Raw genomic sequence first — 22,642 nt, forward strand, 5'->3', positions numbered from 1 at the left:
AGCTAGGTCGTCCTCGGTCTTTAGGGCATACGTGCATTATAGCTCAACCATATCAATGGGTAGGGCTTAATCGCCTTTTACTAATGGGATGGAGACCAAACTTACTTAAAGCAGAATGTTCCTAATCATATACTTCTCTTGCCTATTAGAGAGAGTTCTCTAAGCAGATACAGTTCCGAATTGTCCTCTCGGGGAAATTTGGTCTTTGTTAGAACTGAAGAGTAGTACAGGGATTATATAGGTTGGAGCAGAACAAAGGTGGTGGGGAAGAAAGTTCTGGAAGGAAGCAGAAACACACACATGTGGTTTTGTGAGAGTACTGTTTGGAAACTAGGATTGAGTGAGACAGAGAACCTAAGAATGTAGTGGCCGCTATTGCTTATGGTAGGTACCAAGAGTAGAAAAGCCCAGAGAATTAGAAAGATGTTCTGTGATGCGTTAAGAAGAAACTGTCATTGCCTTGACATTCTTAAAAGAAGGCTCCAAAAAAGATTTGAATTACTTTTAATTATTATTTTTCAAATAATTTTTTAAAATGTTTGTTTAGTTTTGAAAAACAGAGAGAGAGAGAGAGAGAGAGAGAGAGAGAGTAAGCAGGGGAAGGACAGAGAGAGAGGGAGCCACAGAATGCAAAGCAGGCTCCAAGCTTTGAGCTGTCAGCACAGAGCCCGACCGGGGGCTCGAACTCACGAACTGTGAGATCATGACCTGGGCCGAAGTCCAACGCTTAACTGACCGAGCCACCCAGGAGCCCCCACTTTTAATTATTTTTGACTGGATGGATTGTGCACCCCCTCCGTGTGGGTCTCAACTGTAGTTCAGGTATTGGAATATTATTTGGGCTCTACTAAATCATAGTACGCCAAAATATAAAACGGATAAAATTGAAAGTCTACTTCAGTGGCTATTTAAATTTCCAAAATGCTTTTTACCCCAGACTGTTGCAGCTGGGGAATGAGCAAATTTAGAGCAGACGGTTGTCCAGAAGATTATCCTGCGTTACAGCAACCTCCAGCTTGTTTTCATTCCTCATCTCAAAAAGCTACTGTTTGAGGACTGAATGGCACGAGGATTAGAGCATCACACGTTCTCCCCTTGCCACTCTCAGATCAAAAGAACCGTCCGCTCCATCGTATGGATAGATCATGGTTTTCAGAGGAATTGTCAAGGCATTCAGGATCTTGACACCGAAGATTCTGTTTATTTCTTCAACTATGGAATGAAATCACCTCTCTTAGTACAAATAGGTCACATCCTTTCCCCGGTAACAACATGCTAAAGACTTCTGAATCTGGGAGGAGAACACAGTCGTCAAAGAGGTCCTAGTTACCGAAGAGATAACAGGACAAATATAAAGAAAACCGCTCCTACACTTGTCAGAGTAAGATTACCAAAACCAGAAAGGTGGGGAGGGAGAAACAGAGATCTCTTAAAAACAGCCAAGTGCAAAAGCCACGTTGCTTTCAAAGAAGAAATAATAAGACTGAACAGGAACGATGAAAGCTAGAAACGAATCTCAAATAGGTAAAAAAAATAATTAAATAAACTAAAATCACGGTTAACTAGAAATCTATCTTCAGCAACAATTCCTTCAAGAATTAAGGCAATATAAAAATATTTTCAGGCAAATTATGAGAATTCACCAGCAACAGACACCCAATGAAAACTTATTAAATGGGAATTCTTTGGACAGAAGAAAAATAATCACAGATGAAGCATAGAAATATGGAATGAAGAAAGAGAGAGAGAGAGGAAAAAATAAAATAAATCTAATAATTATTGAATTCACAAAAGACAATACCATTCGGGTATAAAAATATGTAAATTAAAATGCACCACAATGAACAGCACAAAAGATAAAAAGGCACAAATGAATATGTGAATACGTGTTCTAAGATGTTTTAATTAATGGGAATTTGCAAGACTATTCATTTATATTAGACTAAAATAAGTCAAGAATATGTATTTTAATCTCTAGGGTAACTACTGAAGAAAATAATGATGTAAAGAAAATATTTTTAAAAAACAATGAAAAAGAAGTAAAGAGTAAAGTTTAAAAAGAAACATAAAATTGGTGGGATAAAGAATGATGATCATTTTAAGTCAAATGTATCAAAAAAACCATAAAATATAAAAGGACTATATGTTCCAAATTAACTTAATCTGGATTAAAATAAAAACAAAAACCAAATATAATAGGTTAAAAGCAAAATCAAGGAAAACAGATCAGCCAAAGTAGACTTTAAGTCAAGATGCATTACTAGAAATAAGAATTTTTAATGATTATTTCAATTCACTAGAAGATATAAGTTTCTAAGTTTCTATGCACCCAACATTGTACAGCTGCAAAGCAAAATTTGAGAAAACTGTTCAACTTCCACACAGGATTGAGCAGCTGTGGATGACTGACATTCCAGGTGGGAAACCTTTGAAAAGGCCAAATAAAGTACCAAAAGTAGGGACGCCTGTCTTGATCTTGGGGTTGTAGGTTCAAGCCCCATATAGGGTGTAGAGATTACTTGAAAAAAAAAGTCTTTAAAAGACATACCAAAAACAGTCATTAAAAGACATCAGGCTGCAGCAGAGGCCAATAAGACCAAAAACACAAGAGGACAGCACCTCTGAGGTGAGCGGACAGTTCCTGCCACTTTTTTCTTGGGGTCATGTGCCAATTGTAAAATGGCTAATAATCCAGGTTTGGACCTGGGAGGAGGCTGCTTCTCTGAATAGAGAGATTAGCCAAGCTTCCAGGTGCACGGGCTGGAGCGACAACATTGGAAATTAAGAGAATTTGAGCATAAAGTCACTTTCTCTCCTTGAGATATTTGTTGAATTCTGAAGTTCGACCGGGCAAGTGGCAGAATTTCCTATACTATCTGTACAAAGCAGACAAGATCTACCAAAGCCTGGAGGGCCCCGGCCAAATATACTGAACTCTCCATGTAACAACATAGAGTGCAATACCTAGGGGGGTCCTAGAGGTAAATTGACTCTTGCCAACAGTGAAACCTAGCCTCATCTTACTTCATTCCCTAATTAGATTAGTGATCTATTCCCTCCTCTCCAAATCTAGTACAGAGAACAGTGAATCTTTTCTTGAAAAGTATGACATATTCTTGGAGTCCCTACAGCTCTTATTTACAATGTCCAGCATTTAATAAAAAATTACTAGGCATGACAAGGGATAGGGCCATGTGATCAGTAACCATAAATGCATCAGAAATAGTCCTACCACTGATAGAGATATTAAAGTTATCAGGTGAGAAGAACTTTGCAATAGCTGTGATGAATATACCAAGAAACCAGGGGGGAAAGCTGAAGAAAAGAGATGAAAATATAAAGAATTTGACCAGCAATGGAATCTATACAAACAATCAAATGGAAGTTTGAGAGCTGAAGAATAAAATGTCTGCAATTAAAATCTTAATAGGGTTTTTTTTTAATTTTTTATTGTTTTTTTTTATTATTTCTAGGAGGCAGAGAGAGGCAGAGAGCAAGCAGGGAAGGGGCAGAGAGAGGGAGACACAGAATCGGAAGCAGGCTCCAGGCTCTGAGCTCTCAGGACAGAGCCCGATGTGGGGCTTGAACTCACAGACTGCGAGATCATGACCTGAACTGTAGTTGGCCGCCCAACAGACTGAGCTACCCAGGCGCCCCAATAGATAGGTTTAATGACAAATTAGCCACAAAGAGAAGACAGGATTGGTATATAGGAAGGTGTATCATAGGAAATATCCAAACTGAAATATACAGGAAAAAAAAAAAAGTGAATAAACGGAAATGTGGAATGAAGTAAAAAGGCTAACAAATCTGTACTTGAGTCTCAGAAGGAAAGGAGAAATAAAATGGGACATAAGCCATATTTTATGAGAAAACAGCCCCAAATAATATTAAAGTAATGAAAGATGGTAAACCACACATGCACAAAGCTCTGTGAATTTCAACCATGTGACATGTAAATTATAATATACACATTAAGAATGCCAAAAACCAAAGACAAAGAAAAAAAATCTTAAAAGGAACTAGAGAGAAAAGGCATGTTACTTTCAAGTAGCACAATATTAAGCCTGACCTCTGGTTTCAACAGAAACCATGAAATCCAGAGGTAATGAGATGAGCTCTATAAAGTGCTAAAAGAAATAAATGTCAGCCTAGAATTTTATACCTAGTGAAAACACTCTTCGAAAGTCAAAGCAAAATAAAAATGTTTTCAGACAGAGAAATTGTCACCAGTGGACGTTCACTAAAAGAGATACCGAAAGAAAATTTTCAGGTAAAGAGAAATTATCCCTATTGAAACCTGATTGTGCTAGGACGACTCAGGAGCGATAAGGGGGTAAATATGTGTGTAATTATAGAGACCACTGATTTGCAAAACAGTAGAGAATACCTTGTGAGTTGAAACGCACATCAAACCAAACTGCATTAAGGAATTAAAATACAGGATGCAACAATGCAAAGAGGGAGATGCACAGAAATGTTAAAATATTAAAATCTTAAAAACGTTCTAAGCTTCTGGTGTTGTAGAGAAAAGAGTAAAAGTATAATTCATACTAAAGTGAAAAGGACATGCTATAATATCTTCAGTGCTTGAAAACAACAGTGAAATACTGTCATAGACGGAAAAAATAAAACCGATGAATCTAGAAGAAAGAAAAAGTGGAATGTGAAAGCAGAGGTCAAAAAGAAAATAGTGAACAGATAAAGACAGTCATAAGTATATCAGTTATTGTATTAGACCAATATGGATGAAATATTCCAAGTGAGTATCAAGACTGTCCAGCTCAATGATAAAGGACACTGTAGCCTGCTACAAATAAAACATGCAATAAACATGAGGACATAGCACGGATGCAATTAAAGGCTATAGAGAGGTATCCCACGCAAATATTAACCAAAAGAAGATTGAAACAACTATGCTAGTATCGGAAAAAGTGGAACACTACTAGAAATAAAGTGTTAGTTCACAATGGTGAAGAGAAAAATATCAGAATTATACCTCTGAATCCAAGAATACAGCCTTAATTTATATTCAGTACGAACGGAGAGGACTCAAAGAGCTAGACAAACGTACCACGGAGGGAGAAATTTTCATAACCTCTTTGAACAGCTTGTACAAAATATGAGGGAGACACGAAGTTAGTAAGGACGTGGACGACTAGAATGACAAGAACAAAATGTGACGGGCTTGACCTAATTGACGAATATGGAACACGACACTGTGCTCAACGAGGAGAGGATCCCAATTATTTTCAGTTGCCTACAAAACAGTTACTGAAACTGACAATATGCCGGATCATAAAGCAAGCTGCAATTAATTTAAAACGATTGAAATCATTCAGAAGAGTAACACCTTGGACTGAGAGTAACTTGTCCTGTGAGTGTTCTGCAGGACAAGCAAACATTTCTAATAAATTTTAACTTGATAAACGAGCGACGTCTTGCAATACGAGTTGTACATGAGGCCAAATGTCACCTGATCACAACTGAGCCAACGGTTCTTGAAATTCACTCCGATATACACGTGCTTTCGATTACAAGGATGTTTCCGGAATGAATTATGCTCACATACCAAGGTTTTACTGTATATTCTTAGATCACAGTGAATTAAGGTCGCCATCAAAAGTAAATGACACATAACCTATTGCTTTCAAATTAATGTCTTAAAGAAGAAATCACAGTTGGAATTAGAAAATACTTTCATTAAATTATGAAATAGGACATTTCAAAGTATGTGGGATGGTTTTAAAATCATGCCCAGAGAGACATGTATAGCTTTAAACATATACATCGAAAGACAGTTAAGTCTTCAAATCAATAATCATGTTTTGATCTCAAGTAGCCAGGAAAAAAGGAGCAAATTTAACCCTCCCCCCAAATTATGAAGATTAGGGGGAAAAAGTCATAACATAAAATCGACAATGTCACAGGTTGGTTCTTTGGGAATTAATAAAATTAGTAAAATAACGAAGCTGATTAAGAAAAATAAAGAGAAAAACGGTCAAATGAGTAACATCAAAGTGTGCATTATGGTAAGTCACAGCATATAAAAAGGAAATAATATTATGGACAACTTCATGTCAGTAAATCTGACAATTAGATGACACTGAAAAGTTCTTCAACACACACACACACACACACACACACACAGTCATAAAATATAATTTTTAATATCGTTATGGGGAGAGGGGCTCATGAAGGCAAATGTGACAAAGGCCCACAAAAGTTCTCAGTGGCCCAATTCCCACAAAGACCTTAGGGGTCCTACCGCTAAAATGAAAAAGGGAACTCTACCTTCCGGGGACAGTTGGAGGTCTCTGCCCCGATCTGCACCTGTGGCTGCTCACGATCATAAATGTTCTTCTTTACACATTAGGACACACCCTCTAGCTCCCCCGAAAAAGCAAATCAAATTTGCACCCAGTGACTGCCTACAGCTGCTTGCAGGGACTCTGGGTCCCTAGGTGATGCCTCTCTTAAGACACAGAAACTAACAGACCAACTACACACAGCCTCCCACATGTGAAGGCAGAGGAGGAATAAAATAGACCCAGGGACACAAAATCAAATGGACAGAACAAAACAAACAGAAAACCCTCACTCTCAGAAAAAGGGAGAACACACAGAACCTCTAATGGTGAAAGCTGTTAGGCAGGAAAGGCAAAGACTCCCCATCCTGGAGAGAACTCATTTCTCGGAAAGACACTGATTCCGCTCTCTGAAAGGCACTTCCTTGTGCTCTGTGGCTTGATGGATTTGAGCCCTAGTGTATTGATCATTCTCTGTGGCTTCCCTGATTTTGTAGTTCACTTGCTGCAGAGCTGGGTCTGGGTACCCAGGACTGGCCAAGCACTGTTGTTTGGAAACTAGCTTCTGCCCTCCTTGTCTGAGGACTGGAGCAGTCGCTGGGGCCAGGATCTGGGACTGTGGCAACAGGCCAGGTGAATAGAGTCCTTCCATTCTGTATTAACCCTAAACCGGTTTCTATTACCAATAAACATCACTTTCCGAATTTCTCAACTGTATTTACAGATTTCCTAATCCTGCTGGCTGTCACTCTACTATGGTCTCATTTTCTCAATCTCTTAAAAAGCCAACTTTTCTGACTTTGTGCTGTAACCGGAAAGTTAATTATATTGGCATACTTTTTTGACATTTTAATGGAATTTGAGCAGGAGGAATGAAAAATTCAAGAAATAAACAGTTAGCTCTCTTAAACCTCATTTCATTAGGCTGGCTTTTCCTGTAGTGTTTATACGACTTTACATCTGTGTTTTGTCGTTCTTTTTTGCACAGTTATTACGGATTTCTTAAGGGAGTTACAAATGTAATTGGAATGATAGGAGGACTAATTTCTTCCATTCTGTGTGGAATGATCCTGAATGAGGTAAGGAGCATTCAGACATGGGCGGTTACCTTTCTCATATTAATTGTACAGAAAGAAAGTAATGTATATACAAACAATTGTAGAGGTGACATCTGCCAGAGGTGAGTAATGAGATATTCTGTCACATCAAACCTGGTGAGATCAGGCATCCCTCCAAACTTACAGATAATACAATTTCTTTCTCGCTGGATGTCAATTAGTTGTGCTGGGAACATTTTCGTCGTTGGTCAGGGGGACAGAATTGGACCTCTGTGATTTAAAAAAAAAAATACTTGAGAGAGAGAGAGCACACACAAGTGGGGAGGGGCAGAGAGAGAGGGAGACCCAGAATCCAAAGCCAGCTCCAGGCTCTGAGCTCTCAATGCAGAGCCGGATGCGGGGCTCAAACCCACAAGACCTTGAGATCATGAGCTGAGCCAAAGTCTGACTCTTAACCGACTGAGCCAGCCACGTGCCCAGGACCTCTGTGATTTTTAATAATGGGTGTGTGGCCTGATCAAAACAGGAATTTGGCTGGATGAATGGTGATATAAGTAACAAGATACAGTTTTGCTAGAAAAGGAATTGAAAATCAGGAGCAAATTAGAATGAAAGACCAGAAGAAACACTTCTAGAAAGGCTGACTTGTGTTTCTACAAGTGTTGTGGGCAGGGTTACCTGAAACCCTTCTCTTAAGAACACTAAAATGCCCTATCAAGCTTAAACAATCATTCTACGTGCCGAGCTGATCTTGAAAAAGACCCAAGAGAAAATTTCAGAGATCAAACACGAAGGAAGAGCTTGATCCCAGGGACATAAATGCCCGCTGAAGCCATGGGCCGCCCTGGGTGACCTTCCTCTTCAGCTGTGATGGACAAACCAGGAACAAGAGATAACATCCCAAAATCACTCAAAAAAAAAAAAAAAAAAAAAGTTGGGACAGACATGCCAGCATAAAACTGTAATCACAAAGGACTGCCCCTTCACACCGCTAGCCCCGTGAAGGTCATATACAAACTTGGTGTCTTTGGGGGAAAGCCCATGAGCTGTGGTGTAGCAGGATCCAGGCAATTCCTCTACGTGGTCCTGATGACCCGGGCCAAGGAGAGATGGCCTGCATCTGCCATGGCCAGATTTCCCAAAGAGGGGAGCCCTCCACCATCACGCTCCACGTACGTAAGGTATCGGGAAGGCAGGAGAAACCACTATACGCGTGGAAACTCCCTGATGAGAGAGGTGGCCTCCGTGGAAAGGCAGAGCTCCAGGAGCCCAGGCTGCCCCCCGCCCCAGCACAGAGCCCACTCGGTCTGTTTTTGGGTTTACCTCGCTCAGACGTGCTGAGTGCACCTCCAAAAGCTTGTCAGGTGAGCTGACTTCTCCGCTGGTTTCCGAAGGCTCAGAGGAAACGTGGCTCCAGAGACAGCCAAAGCTGTCTCCGTCTAGTGGGGGAACTAGTCTGTCTCAGCCCCTGCTCGGAGGGAAAGGAAAAACAGAATAAAGACCTTCTGAATACCTGAATCAATACACCAATTTTCACAAGGTTTGGGGGCCCAGATTCAAACTCGACTGGTTTCAAGTGCCATAAGCCAAGAATTGAAATTTCGAGGAGGCCACAGATGCCTGGTAGAAACTAGTGAAATTTCTCCGGAGAAACTCACCCTAAATTCATACTCCAGGATTTTCTCGTGCAGGGAAGTTTAGGGAATGTGATTTCACAATCAACCAAAAATCACCAGACACGTGAAGAAACAAGGGGTCATGTGAGAGAATAAAAAAAACTTGGAATATATCTTTAAAGGTATTTGAAATCTATGTATATATTTAAAAAATGTTTTTAAATGTTTATTTTCGAAAGAGAGAGAGAGAGAGCATGAGCAGGGGAGGGGCAGAGAGAGAGGCAGGCACAGAACCCGAAGCAGGCTCCAGGCTCTGAGCTGTCAGCACAGAGCCTGACTCGAGGCTCGAACTCACAAACCGCGATATCATGACCTGAGCTGAAGTCGGACGCTTGACCCAGGTGCCCCTATGTATGTATTTAAAGAAGCAAAAGAGAGGATCGAAAATATAAATAAGAAGCATAGCATCCGACAAAGAACCAAATCTAACCTTTGGTAACCAAAAATATAAAAAATGAAACAAAAAATTTCGGATTAAATGCAGCTAACAAGAGAATTGGTGAGGCTTCTGATTCCAGTAATGAGAGAGTAATTTGGGCCAATTCTGTTAGTAAAGGCAACTTAAAAGGCCGGAAGCTCCATCGTGCCGTATCCTGTGGTAGCACGGCCATCCAACAGCCATCATAAATCCTTCCTTTCTGGAAGCCAGATTGGGAGACAGACAGCAGCAGCTGGTTTATGGAGGTGAGGCAGGCATCCCGAGGGCTACCTCTCGCTGTGCACTTGAACGCCCTCTGATCGGGTCCTGAAGTGATCGAACGAGTGCTCGGCCTTGATTAATGTGTTCTGTGTGGGGTAAGGTGAGTCAATCAGATCTGTGGTGACCAGAAGGGCAGAGCAGGAGGTTAATTATTGCAGCCACAATAATTTTTCTGGTTGAGCAACACAATTGACACACTTGGCCTAACTGATACGTACAGAGTAATGCCCCACTCAACAACCACAGAATCCTCATTCCTTTCAAGGTGTCCCGGAACGTTAACAAAATCTGACCACATACTGTGCCATGATGTAAATCCTAGCAATTGTAAACAGGACTGTGATTACACAAAATGTGTCCTCCAATCACAGTTCATTTATGACAGAAATGAAAGAGAAAAGCCACGTAGAAAAAGCCACATATGTTTCGAAAATAAGAAATGTCTTAGATCGTCAATCGCCTATATTGGCAAGCTCAGTGATTTGACTCAGTTCTTCCACTGAGAAAAGATGGTAAATTAGATTCCAGAGGACCAGTATTCTACAGAAAACCAAAGTGCGATAACACCCAAAATCAATACCGACAGGATTTCTAAGAAGATCACGTACGTTTATAAAACTGAACAACGTAACAGTAAATAATTATTGGGTTTAAGAGAACATCAAAAAAAGAATCAAGTAATACTTAAACTGAATGACGGTGAAATTGGTACATTTGGAAGTATATGGACATAAAGGGTAATTTACAACTTCACCTAATTTATAAAAGAAAACACCAGAAAAACAACCAAAAATAAATAAACTGAGCATTCGACTCCAGAACTTGGGGGGGGGGCGAGAAAAACAACAGAGCGAACCCAAAAGATAAGGACTAAACTAATAAGGGGGAAAATAAGTAAATTCTACAGTTAATAAAACCGTAGAGAAGATATATAAAACTTAAAATTGGTAACGTGAAAAGATTAATCAGATAAACTTTCTGGAGCAGGATACAAGAGACAAGATTCAAATAAAATACTCATTTCCCAATGAGAAAAGGGAAATGTTTTCAGGGACAATGTAGATTAAAAGCCAAGAATATTCAGAACAACCCCAGGCTGAAAAGTGGGGAAACCTGGATGAACAAAATCATTTCTAAAAATATATAATTTACCCAAATTGGCTCACAAAAGATAAAGACCACGGATGGACCAATCAAAATGGAAAACCTGAAGTAGCATTCAAACATCTTGAACCTGAACTCAGGCCGAGGTGGCTTACCAGCTGTGTGCTACCTAATATTGGATAGTTTATTCCTATTCTCAACTACTGATGCCGGAAATTAAGAAAAAGAATTCTGAAAGCACTTATAAGGCTTGTATAATTTTGATTCCAGAACCAGATGATAGCCACGGAAGAAATATTTAGGCCTATTTAACTCATGAACAGAGATGCAAAAGTCCTAAAGAAATTATTAGTCAACCAAAGCTAAGAGTATATTAAAAAACAATACCTCATGACCAAGTGGATTTTATTTCAGTAAAGCAAAGATAGTTTAATGTAAGTGTATTTAGCGGTGTAATTCATCGCATTAGATCAACGTAGAAAAAAAAAACTTCTAGGATTATCTCAATTGGCACATAAAATTCCAAAATTCGTATGAGGTTTTTTTTTTTTTTTTTTTTTGCATCCGATTAGCAAAATAAGGAAAGAAAGGAACTTCTTTAATGTGGAAATTTTTTTCAACTATTTTTTTTTAACGTGTATTCATTTTTGAGAGACAGAGAGACACAGAGCATGAGCAGGAAAGGGACAGAGAGAAAGGGAGACACAGAATCCAAAGCAGGCTTCAGGTTTTGAGCTGTCAGCACAGAGCCCGACGTGGGGCTCGAACTCGCAAACTGCGAGATCCTGACCTAAGCCGAAGTCGGACGCTCAACCGACTGAGCCACCCAGGCGCCCCAATGTGGAAATTCTTTACGCCAAAATACTATAGATTATTTTTACCGGATGAAGAAATTTAAGATGCATTTCTGATGTGGATAGAGGTAGAGAGTATTACGCGATGTGAAATCAGTCAAAGAAAGACAAATCCCATATGACTTCACTCACATGTGGAATTTAAAAAATAAAACAAATGAGCAAAGGGGAAAAAAGAGAGGGAAAGAGGCAAGCCAAGAAACAGATTCTCAACTATGGAGAACTCACGGATGGTCACGGGGTGGGGGTGACTTCTCACCAGGTAACATATGGATGTGTTGAATCACTGTATCGTACTCCTGAAAGGAATATAGCACTGTATGTTAACTGCTGGAATTTAAATTAAAAAAAAAAATTCCCCCAAAAATATAAAGCTAGACATTTCATTAAAAAAAAAAAAAAAAGAAGAACTGAAAGTGTTTCAAAGCAGGTATTTGCATTTGGAAAAGGTGGTGAAAGCAATTATTTGCATTAGATGATGTTAAGTGATGATGTTTCATCAGTAACGTAACCTCACAAAGCTTTGTAGATGATGGCAGCTGACAGTTTATAAAAGAAACAATAAGGAAATTAAAAAGTTGAATAAAAAATAAGATGCATACTCCTGAAGGTGAGAAATGAGAAAAGGAGGCTCATACCTACATTCCTTATCAACTTTTTAACACTGGACTGGAATTTCTAGACACTGTTTTAAAAGGAAAGAAAAATACAGATTTAAGAATCAGAAAGAATAAAATAAGGCTTCAGAAAACCAACACGAGCAATAAAAAATAGAAAATGGAAGAAAGTAAGAATGGAGTTCAGGAAGTTTGCTCAAAACGAAATCAACATACTTAAATAGCAGCGTTTATAAATACCGGAAATGTTACCTAGTGGGCATTTTATATATATATGGCATCATTCACACTACTAACAAAAGGAATTGTTTTGGAATTAGAATACACCCCAAAATATGCAAGACGGTAATGGAGAAATTTTTTTAAAATACTGACTTTATAAGGGCACCTAGGTGGCTCAATCGGTTAACTGTCCGACTTCAGCTCAGGTCATGATCTCACCGTTGTGGGTTCGAGCCCTGCATCAGGCTCTGTGCTGACAGCTCAGAGCCTGGAGTCTGCTTCGGATTCTGTGTCTCCCTCTCTCTCTCTGCCCCTCCCCCACTCATTTTCTCCCTCTCTCTCTTTCAAAAGGAAAGTAACATAAACATAATTTTTAAAAACACTGACTTTATAAAATACTGTTAATAACACAACATGTACAGTTATAAGGAAAAACAAGACAGAGCTAGAGTATAAGAAAAAATAATCTGGGAGACACTGATGAGAAACTAAAGAGTTAATTTTTTTTTAATGAATCAGTTTTTATTCAGAAGCTATAGGATTCTTCTCTGACTTTTTTAAAAAAAATTTAGTGTAGTAAAAGACACAGAAATTTGTCCTCTTAATTTTTAAGTGTACGTTACAGTATTAAGAGTATTGTTAAGTATGTGTACATTGTCGTACAATAGATCTTTAGAACTTTGTTATCTTGCATGACTGAAACTTTTTCCTCACTGAACAACTCCCTGTTTCCCCTCCTCCTGGTCCTTCTGATTTTTTAAAATATAGGGATTAATATTACAGTTTTTTCTTTTTTGGTATATGGGTAACCATTAAAAATAGGCAGAATGTGAAACTTTCAAACCAGGGTAGAGGAGAAAAATGCGATGTGGAAAAAAAAAAAAGGCAAAACCCCCTCGATTTGAAAGAAGAAATGATATGTGTGTGTGTGGGGGGGGATGAGTAAGAATACGGTTAGTATATAGGAAAGATTGAAAACACAGAAATTGTAGCAAATACACCAGTGGTCACAATAAATATAGACGCACTAACTTCTGTGGTTAAAGGACAAGGGTTTTAAGACTGGATTAAAAACTCAATCCATTCTTAGGCCATTTATATATAAGATACCTGCCTAGAATAAAGAGATAGAAATATTGAAAGTTGTAGGGACAGCATAAAAAAAGAATGAAGCAAACATTAACCAAAGAAAGATGGCATTGCTCTATTATCAGGAAAAAAGTTTTCTTTTAGGCAATAATAGTGGAAACAATTGAGGGTCAGCCGCTTAGCTGTTTAGAGTGTGTATTTCTCTGGCAAAACTATCTTATTCAGCTACTTCTAAGCTATGTGACCCAGAAACATTTTCCCTCTAATTCTTGGTGTCTCCAGCTATAAATGGCCAAAATGACATAGAAACGTCATGGGATTTACGGGTTTACTGAATCCGATCATGCATGCAAGTGTCAGACGCTCATATACTCAACCCATAATAGCTCTTAGTCTCATTACCCGCGCACCCTTTGAAATCAGGAAAAACTCTCTTATCCTGCAGGGAAATGCTAGCAAACCCAGTTGCTCAAGAAAAGTAAGTTACAGGTATATACGATGTAAATGCAGAAGAACAAAATAACATGATGTACAGAGAACAGAGTGTCCCCCTGGGGAGAAAGAATCAAAGTCAGTTTGCATATTGTGGAAAAATCTAAAGAGCATTTATCAACCCATACCTATGGGGGAAAAATGAAATTTGTGCAAAGTCCCCTATGAAGAAAACTGCACACCTAGAAGCAGTATCAGTGAAAATACACGAAGAAAGAGGCACAGTCAAGTTTCCATGCTGGACTTCAATTCCAAATCACAATGAATTGTATTAACTTCAAATCACTGCAAACTATATTATTTGTCATTGAATTTCTGGGCAGGTCTCGCTCCTTTTCTTGACTTTGCCAATGAGCTGCCAAGCATGGCATGTTTAAATTAGAGAGATCAGTATAATTAAATATATTTAATGTCTAGTCTGGAAACTTGTTTTTTTAGTTTCTCAAGGTCTACTCCTAAATTATATATATATATAATAGATATATATATATATATATATATATATAGATAATAGATATAATATATATATAATAATATATATTATATCTATTATCTATATATATTTTCTAAATTATATTTTAAATAAAACAGATGATGATTTGGTCAAGTTGCGAAAAAAATACATTCTGGATGATGAAGTTTCATTTCAAACCGAGGGCATGGATTTATTTTAAAAAAAACAAAAAACAAATACATAGTGGAAACCCCCTTGTAGAAAAATACAATTATACTCTGTTCTCACACCTGACCCCAAAATTTATTCTAGATGGTGAAAGATGTAAAGGAAGGAAAGAACAATAAAGATACTAATGTAGAATAGGACTTAGTAATTATATAAATTTCTGGTTGGACATCCTTCGAAAGCATGACACCAGACATTTAAACCCAATCACGATGCATTATACATTCAACTACATAAAATTTAATTTTAAGATGATACAAAAGTTAAAAGGCAAAATGGTAAAACAGATCTCAAACATAATTAAAATTCAATGCCATCTTTGAATATAGAAGCAAAAATGAAATAAATTACCTGTGCATAGAGTCCACCAGCATATTAAAATATATGCCTATGACACCATGATTAAGTAAGCCATTTTCTATGAAAGTTAAAGTGGCTGAATGTTACAAGATCTATTAATGAAACTGATCGTATTAGAGGCTCAAAGAGAAAATGAGTTAGGAATAAGGAAAAGGTATTTGATAAGTTTTGTTCAAAAGTGCTCCAATTTATAGCAGCAAAAAGTGAAAAACCACTTAAATATAAGGAAATAAGGGATGTTTTACACATTTTATAAATCTAAACTCTGGATTACTAATAAGTCAGTAAAGGTCGAATATTTCTTGATATGCAAACATTCATATTTCTTTTTTTTAAAACACGTTCATATTTCTAAATAAAAACATATGCATTCTTGGCTTGGGCACTATGTACATCATAATGCCATTTTGATATATGAAAAATTATATGCACATAGACAAAAATCAAAAAAGGAGAAAGATAAATGGTCATTATCTTTGTAGAGTGAACTGACAAATTTTTTTTGCTCCTTATGAGTGTGTTTTTCCATGTCTGTAAAGTGATTTGTGCTGAACCTGTACTGATTTTAACATGATATTGGAAGTGTTAAAAAGCACCTCAAGCCCACTAATTTATAATTACTTTGTACTAAAATCCTCAGAATCCGGAATCTGGCTGGTTTAAAATCTTCTTCCTGATGGCAGGCGTTAATGTGACAAGCCTACTTTTCTGTCTCATATTTGGGAAAGCAGAAATTCAGGACTGGGATAAAGACAGAACAGAACAAACACGCCTCTGAAGGTAAGAAGTGATCGGCTTGAGGTCCGATTTTGAAAGTGGGGGTGCAGGAGAGGGCAGGGTTGAGGGAACCCCCTGAGCAGACTGGGGTGCTGGGCGGGGTACAAGTTTGGGTTTGAGGGAAGAACGGGGCCATGTCCAGGTGGGGAGAGCACGCAGCCCAGAAGAGGTGTCGCTCTGAGATTCTGGGGAACCAGTGGGGCTGGGACTGTCTAACCTTAAGGGTGAGGAAGAGAAGGGGAGGCTTCCAAGGGGGGACTGGGCAGGGCCCTGGGTCCAGCAGGGAGCGCAGCTGGAGAATGTCGTATCACCCCGGGAGGGAAATGTTACCCAGAGGTCAAATTACATAAGGTCTGGAATTTACTAATGGGTTTCGCAAGAGGTACCTTAAAGGTGACCCTGACTAGAACGAATGATGGAGACTAAGGGCACATTCAAGTTCAAAAGAGAATCTGATACTGTGCCTTTCTTCTTTAAACTCCATCAGAGGTAAGTAAAGAGTAGACATGTGTCTTTATAGAATTATTTCCCCTAATGCATAAATAAGAATTGGTATATGAAGGATATCTTTACTGAACAAACTCTAGTGAATAAAGGGATCTGTTTTTTTGTTTTGTTTTTGCCCCGACAGCGGTCAACATCACAAAGAGAGATACAGACACACCGTGTACATCCTGACCCAAGAACACACGTCACCAGGGTCTTGCTAAGAACATCAGCTGAGTACAGTCAAGCCTGTAGATAGCAGCTGCTGTTTTGCAAGAAAGACAGAGACTAGAGAGTGCAGAATGCGTTGATCAAAATCCTAAGGACATCGTCAGCAAATCTAAACTGTGGGAATTTTACAGTCAAAGGCCTTAATAGATTTTTTAACAGACAAATTACAAAGAAAAAGAAAGGGGACAGGAGGGGGAGCGTCTAGGTCAAAAGTGACTTTAAAAGCATTACATTTTTAAAAACTGGCAACACTATCAGGGTGGAGGGTGGCCAATCCGTAAAGACACGCAGAGAAGACATTGTTCTAAATGTCAGGATAGTTATTACTTTTAAGGGGAGGAAGATGTGATTAGGACAGACCACATGGAAAACTTATGAGGTTCTGGCAATATTCTACTTTTATGTCCACAGTGGTGATTAAAAGAGCGTTCACGGAATTACATGTTTGTTTCAGGCAGTTTTCTCTACCTGTGTTTTGGAAGGAAGGAAGGAAGGAAGGAAGGGAGGGAGGGAGGGAGGGAGGAAGGAAGGAAAGAAGGAAGGAAGGAAGGAAGGAAGGAAGGAAGGAAGGAAGGAAGGAAGGGGACAGGGAGGGGGACGGAGGGAGAGAAGGGGGAGTGGGGGTGAGGAAGGAGGGAATGTGAGCGGAGGAAATGGAGACAGCAAGAACAAACAGCACTGTACAAGGGAGCAGATAAATGACACAGTCCCTGTGGGGGAACGTGGATTGTTTGTCTGTCTTAGACTTAGGTGCAGTAGGAATACCTAAGCTGATGGCATTATTCAGTCATGCGGTTTCACCATGGGAGAGAGGCGCACACGCAGAATGAGAGTATTTGAGTCACCCAGAGAGGATGAAACCCAAGCACACTGTAGGCGTGGGCCTTGGACGTAACCTAGAGTTAATCCGAAGTAGCCCAGAGAAGGTGGGATTTATGGGCAGCCACGTGGCGGGTCAGTACGTGGGTTGGCATTTCGTCTGTGCAATAAGCAGTGAGGTTTTCACTTAAGGGGAAGGAGGTGAGAGCGAAATAAAGGAATCAACCCTGGGAAAGGGTGAAATTCACGTTATGTGTAAATGACATGATTGCTTACCTTGAAAATCAAAGTGGGTTGACTGGGAAGCTACAGAAACAGTAAACACACCCGGGAACTTTCCTGATCAATTAGTACAGAAATAAATTTCTTCCCGTTAAGCGATAATAATGACTGGTTAGCGAATTTATTGAAAGAAATGGTCCAAATGATGGTTGGAGGGAAATTTAGTAGGTACCAATCAAAAATTCAATAGGGGCGCCTGGGTGGCTCAGTGGGTTAAGCATCCGACTTCACCTCCAGTCATGGTCTTGCGGTCTATGGGTTCGAGCTCCAAGTCGGGCTCTGTGCTGACAGCTCGGAGCCTGGAGCCTGCTTCGGATTCTGTGACTCCCTCCCTCTCTGCCCCTCCCCTGCTCATGCTCTGTCTCTCTCTCTCTCAAAAATAAACAAACATTGGGGCGCCTGGGTGGCGCAGTCGGTTAAGCATCCGACTTCAGCCAGGTCACGATCTCGCGGTCCGTGGGTTCGAGCCCCGCGTCAGGCTCTGGGCTGATGGCTCGGAGCCTGGAGCCTGTTTCCGATTCTGTGTCTCCCTCGCTCTCTGCCCCTCCCCCGTTCATGCTCTGTCTCTCTCTGTCCCAAAAATAAATAAAAAACGTTGAAAAAAAAATAAAAAAAAAATAAACATTAAAAAAAATTCAATTGACTCAGTATTGCCAGTAGTAAGAGTTCCCATAACGGTGCATCACAAAAATTCATCAAGATGCATGTATATGCAAGGTTGCTGATTAGAAATGGCAAAACTCTGGATCTGGAATTAAACATGTCTTCGTTAGTTAATTTTGTGTAAGTGAATGAAACACAACCAGAAGCTAAAAACATGGGAGCTCATACAAATATTTTAATAGAGAAACTACTGAGGTTGTCCTTATGAATAAGCACATAAGAAAGCTGGGAAATACTCCATAGGTATTAGCAAAGGTTTATCCTCTATTTCCAAGATAGGAAAGAGCTGGGCATAGCTATGGCAGTAATCATATTCAGACCCAAAAATCGTATTTGTTTCTACATAGTTGACCTATTAAAATCTACAAGGTATATTGAAATTTTCCATTATTATCTCTTTTAATTTCCATTTATGTCCAAGCAGCTTAAAAAAATTTTTTTAATGTTTACTTATTTTGAGAGAGATAGAGAAAGGGACAGGAAGAGAGAGAGAGAGAGGATCCCAACCAGGCTCCGGGCTGTCAGTGCAGAGCCCAACACCGGGCTCGAACTCACAAATCGTCACATCATGACCTGAGCTGAGGTCAAGAGTCAGACGCTTAACCGACTAAGCCACCCAGGCTCCCCTCCAAGCAGTTTTTATTGAACATCCTGATGTTATATTACAATATCAATAAAGATTCGGTAAGTGTGTCCCCCCTGGAAAGGTTAACTTTGATTTTCTAAAATTGTCTAAAATGACTGCCCTCTCACATTTCTTGTGTGTGTGCTTGCTTCAGATTCTCTGGAATGCAGTGCCGTCGCGTTTAATTTCTACCTTTCTGAGCCATTTCACTTAATCTGTGTTTCTTACAAATACTTTCCCCACGCTGAGCACTGTCTCCTTTGCAGGGGTGAGTTTAACCCAACAGCCTTTGTTATCATGACACATACACTTCATGTTTGTATTTTATACTGTATTTTATACTCCCCTAAAACCATGTCCCCCTTATCTCTGTCCTCCTCCTCCTCTTGCTTCCTTGCCCCGGCTAATAATTCCGAAGGTACAGGGAATATTTCAAATGCTGATTGTGCTTACACGTTCTGATTAAACCTTCTTGGAAAAAGTGTCCATTTTTCACTAGCAGGTAATACTCTCTTTTGCTGCCTTCTTTTCCCCTTCAAAATATCTCACCCACGGACTTTTCTAGTAACTTTTCTCCTGCCCGGACGGATGGCGCCTGCCTGAGGGTGTTACTCCCCAAACACAGCAGAGGTGTAACTTGTTTACCTCTTCGGCCTCTGCAGCTTCCGTTGGGCGGGTGCCGGAGGGCTGGGAGCTTTAAATCCACCTTGCAGACCCAAGGCCAGGTGACAGCCAGCGCGGGGACCCCAGCACCGGTGGCGGAGTCCCAGAAGTGTCCTCTTTGGCCCTGCTCTCAGTTTTGCGGCTCTGGGAGGAGGAAGCAAGGCTTCTTCAACACCCTGCATCCTCGGGGCCCTGGGCCACGAGGCAGCGCTCAGCTGGTCTGCAGAATCCGCAGTATTTGCTCGGCTCAGTCACACTGACACATTGTTGCAAAGTTGGTCCATGTCAATTTTCCATCTCGAGCGAAGCAGCTGGGGGAAGATGTCAGAGGGCAGTCACGGTCACGCGTCTCCCCTCGGGCGCGGAGCCTTTGCGCCCCGAGGGCCTGGCCCCCGGAATTGCAAGATCGCCTCTGGTTCCCGGGTGCACTTGCTCCGCCCACTTCCTGCTGCTGGAAGGATCCGGCCGCCCTGGCCGGAGGCGGTTTCCTCTCCTGCCCTTTCCGAGGAAGGAGCGCAGCCCAGGTGTCTGGCAGGGAGCTGTGAGTTGACTCCAATGTCACCTATTCTTTGGGTCCTCCTGGTCACTAATTTAGTAAACAGCCCTTGATGGTTCTGGCATGAGGTAGTTCCCTAGTTTTTTGTCTTTTTGTACGTTGTAGTTGCCTTTGTTTGAGGGTGAGGTGGGGCGGGAAATCAGTAAAGACCACACAGAACTGTATATAATGCCATCAGGACTTCCAGTGAGCCTAACCAGTAAGGCCAGTCAGTGGTTTGTGCAACAGTAGAAAACTTGGCTTAGAGGCTTTGTAAATTAGATGCCATAATTATGTGGTCCTAAAATCTGTAAACTTGTTGTATGTTCTGTTTCGTTGATACAAAGGGGTTTTATTGACCCGGTGGCTTTAGGTGAATGTGTTTGGGTGTGTAAAGACAAGTGGACCCGTATGGCCCTGCAGAATGAAGAATGTCAGAGTGAAGCCACATGGGTGACAGAAAAGGTTCCCCTAGCCGGTGCCCCTGTGGGCGGTCACTGCACCGGCCTGTCCCCCTCTGACACTCTCACCAGGATACCAAGACCGACCATCAGCAGACTTCAATCTCCTGAGAGCTTTTTGTGTTAGTTTTAGTTTTTATTCATTTTTGTTATTTTTTAATTTTAATTCCAGTGCAGTTAACATACAGGTTATATTAGTTTCAAGAATGCAATACTGTGATTCGTCACGACTGTGCGTTACTCTGAGGTCCTTGCAGGCTTTACAAATGGGCTGCCTCAACCAGTTAGGGCAGTCTTTGACCTTGCCATCATCGAGCTCACACGGAGGGGAAAGGAGAGAAAGAGAGACACCGACCGCATACAGCATAGACGTTTCCTTCCTAAAAGTTCATTGTTTCTTTATTGTCTTTATTTCGTGTGCAGATGTTTATCGCGCAGCTTAAGTCGGGATTCAGACTTGTTTTCCAAGTGATTTGAGTTCTACCAAGATTTTTTGGGGGGGAATACTTCACATTTGTTTCTTCTGATTTAAAATACCAACTTTTGGTAAAATAAACTTCGATATGTTTATATGTGTTTCTGGGCTTAATACATAGTTTAATATCTATTGTTACAAGGACCTGTTATTAATATAGTGGTTGGTCTAAATTTTTAATAGATGTAACTATCAGGCTGATCAAACAACTGTTATCATTTTTATTTTTGAGGATGATAATATGTAGCCTCGGCTGCTTTTAATTCCAGGAAAGTTTATAATCATTGGGCCATTTTAATAAAGACTTAACCGCAGTACTTAAGTTGCACCGAATTGCAATCTAATTGCATGAGATTGCACTAAATCTATTTGGGAGAAATTAAGATGGCTGTAATAGCATGATCTCCCTTAAGAGAAGGTAGTAAGACTACTCCCCACCCCCCCCCCCCCCCGCCCCGCCCCACCCCCCTACCCCCTCCCACCCACCAATGCCAAAGGAAGGTTCACTTTTTCTTCAGCCCAGTGCTACAGTTTGCTTTATGTATTTCCTATGCATTTCTTATCAAATTTAATTTATATTTCCTGAAGGGGATTTTTACTTCTTATATTTTCTTACAAGTTTGGGCTGGGATATAGGGGAGATATTGTTTGAATAGATTTATTTTTTTAAACTGGGAAACGTAACTGTGGCCGAGATACCTTGCTAGGATGGTTTGTAAGTTGATTCTCTGGTTTCTAGGTAAATAATCGTATCGTTTGCAAATGATATTTTTCCTTCCTCCCTTTTGGTATTTTATCTCTTTTTTCTCCCCTCTTGTTAGTATTCCGTTATTCTTTATGACTTTAAATTCATAAACTCTAGTTTTACTCTAATAAGTTGTTTGCTTATTTTTATTTATTTAACTATTAAAAAATTTTTAAATGTTTTATTTCTATTAATTTTTGAGAGACAGAGAGTATGAGGAGGCAAGAGGCAGAGAGAGAGGGATACACAGAATCCGAAACAGTTTCCAGGCTCCCAGTTATTAGCACAGAGCCTGACGCAGGGCTGGAGCCCACGATGTTGAGGTCGTGACCTGAGCTGAAGTCAGTCGCTTAACCGGCTGAACCACCCAAAAGTGTCCCTATTTATTTCATTTAAAAAAAAATTTTTTTTAATGTTATTTATTTTTGAGACAGAGAGAGACAGAGTGTGAGCAGGGGAGGGGCAGAGAGAGAGAGGGGGAGACACGGAATCCGAAGCAGGCTCCAGGCTCCAAGCTGTCAGCACAGAGCCCGACGTGGGGCTCGAACCCATGAGTGACCTGAGCTGAATGAAGTCGGGCGCTCAACCGACTGAGCCACCCAGGCGCCCCTATTTCATTTTTTAACTGAAGAGTAATTGACATACAATGTTGTATCAGTTTTAGGTATAAAAGAGGGGCTCCAAAAAAACCCAGAGTGATTCAATATTTATGCACATT

At 40.1% G+C, this 22,642-nt stretch overlaps 1 protein-coding gene and 2 long non-coding RNA genes across 4 annotated transcripts in view; 2 read left to right on the forward strand and 1 right to left on the reverse strand.

Moving 5' to 3' along the window:
• Nucleotides 1-17,096, forward strand: part of SLC17A1 (solute carrier family 17 member 1) — a 33,804-nt gene extending 16,708 nt beyond the window's left edge. Inside the window, exons 11-13 of the mRNA XM_060614639.3 lie at nucleotides 7,297-7,387; nucleotides 15,803-15,942; nucleotides 16,571-17,096. Of these exons, the coding sequence (XP_060470622.3) occupies nucleotides 7,297-7,387; nucleotides 15,803-15,940 (229 nt within the window). The 3' untranslated portion in view covers nucleotides 15,941-15,942; nucleotides 16,571-17,096. The remainder of the gene's footprint in view (nucleotides 1-7,296; nucleotides 7,388-15,802; nucleotides 15,943-16,570) is intronic.
• LOC132666635 (uncharacterized) overlaps nucleotides 1-20,136 on the reverse strand; it is a 48,739-nt gene extending 28,603 nt beyond the window's left edge. Inside the window, exons 1-2 of one of the 2 annotated variants that reach the window (XR_009604749.3) lie at nucleotides 19,691-20,136; nucleotides 8,690-8,834 (exon numbers count right to left, since the gene is read on the reverse strand). This is a non-coding gene — a long non-coding RNA (uncharacterized LOC132666635). Of the gene's footprint in view, nucleotides 1-8,689; nucleotides 8,838-19,690 lie in introns of both variants that reach the window. The other variant, XR_009604748.3, reaches the window with a different exon arrangement.
• Nucleotides 20,137-20,142: 6 nt separating this feature from the next.
• LOC144616343 (uncharacterized) overlaps nucleotides 20,143-22,642 on the forward strand; it is a 48,084-nt gene continuing 45,584 nt past the window's right edge. Inside the window, exon 1 of the long non-coding RNA XR_013555478.2 lies at nucleotides 20,143-20,249. This is a non-coding gene — a long non-coding RNA (uncharacterized LOC144616343). The remainder of the gene's footprint in view (nucleotides 20,250-22,642) is intronic.

Source organism: Panthera onca, chromosome B2 (genome assembly GCF_046562875.1).
Source record: "Panthera onca isolate mPanOnc1 chromosome B2, mPanOnc1 haplotype 2, whole genome shotgun sequence".
Lineage (NCBI taxonomy): Eukaryota > Metazoa > Chordata > Mammalia > Carnivora > Felidae > Panthera > Panthera onca.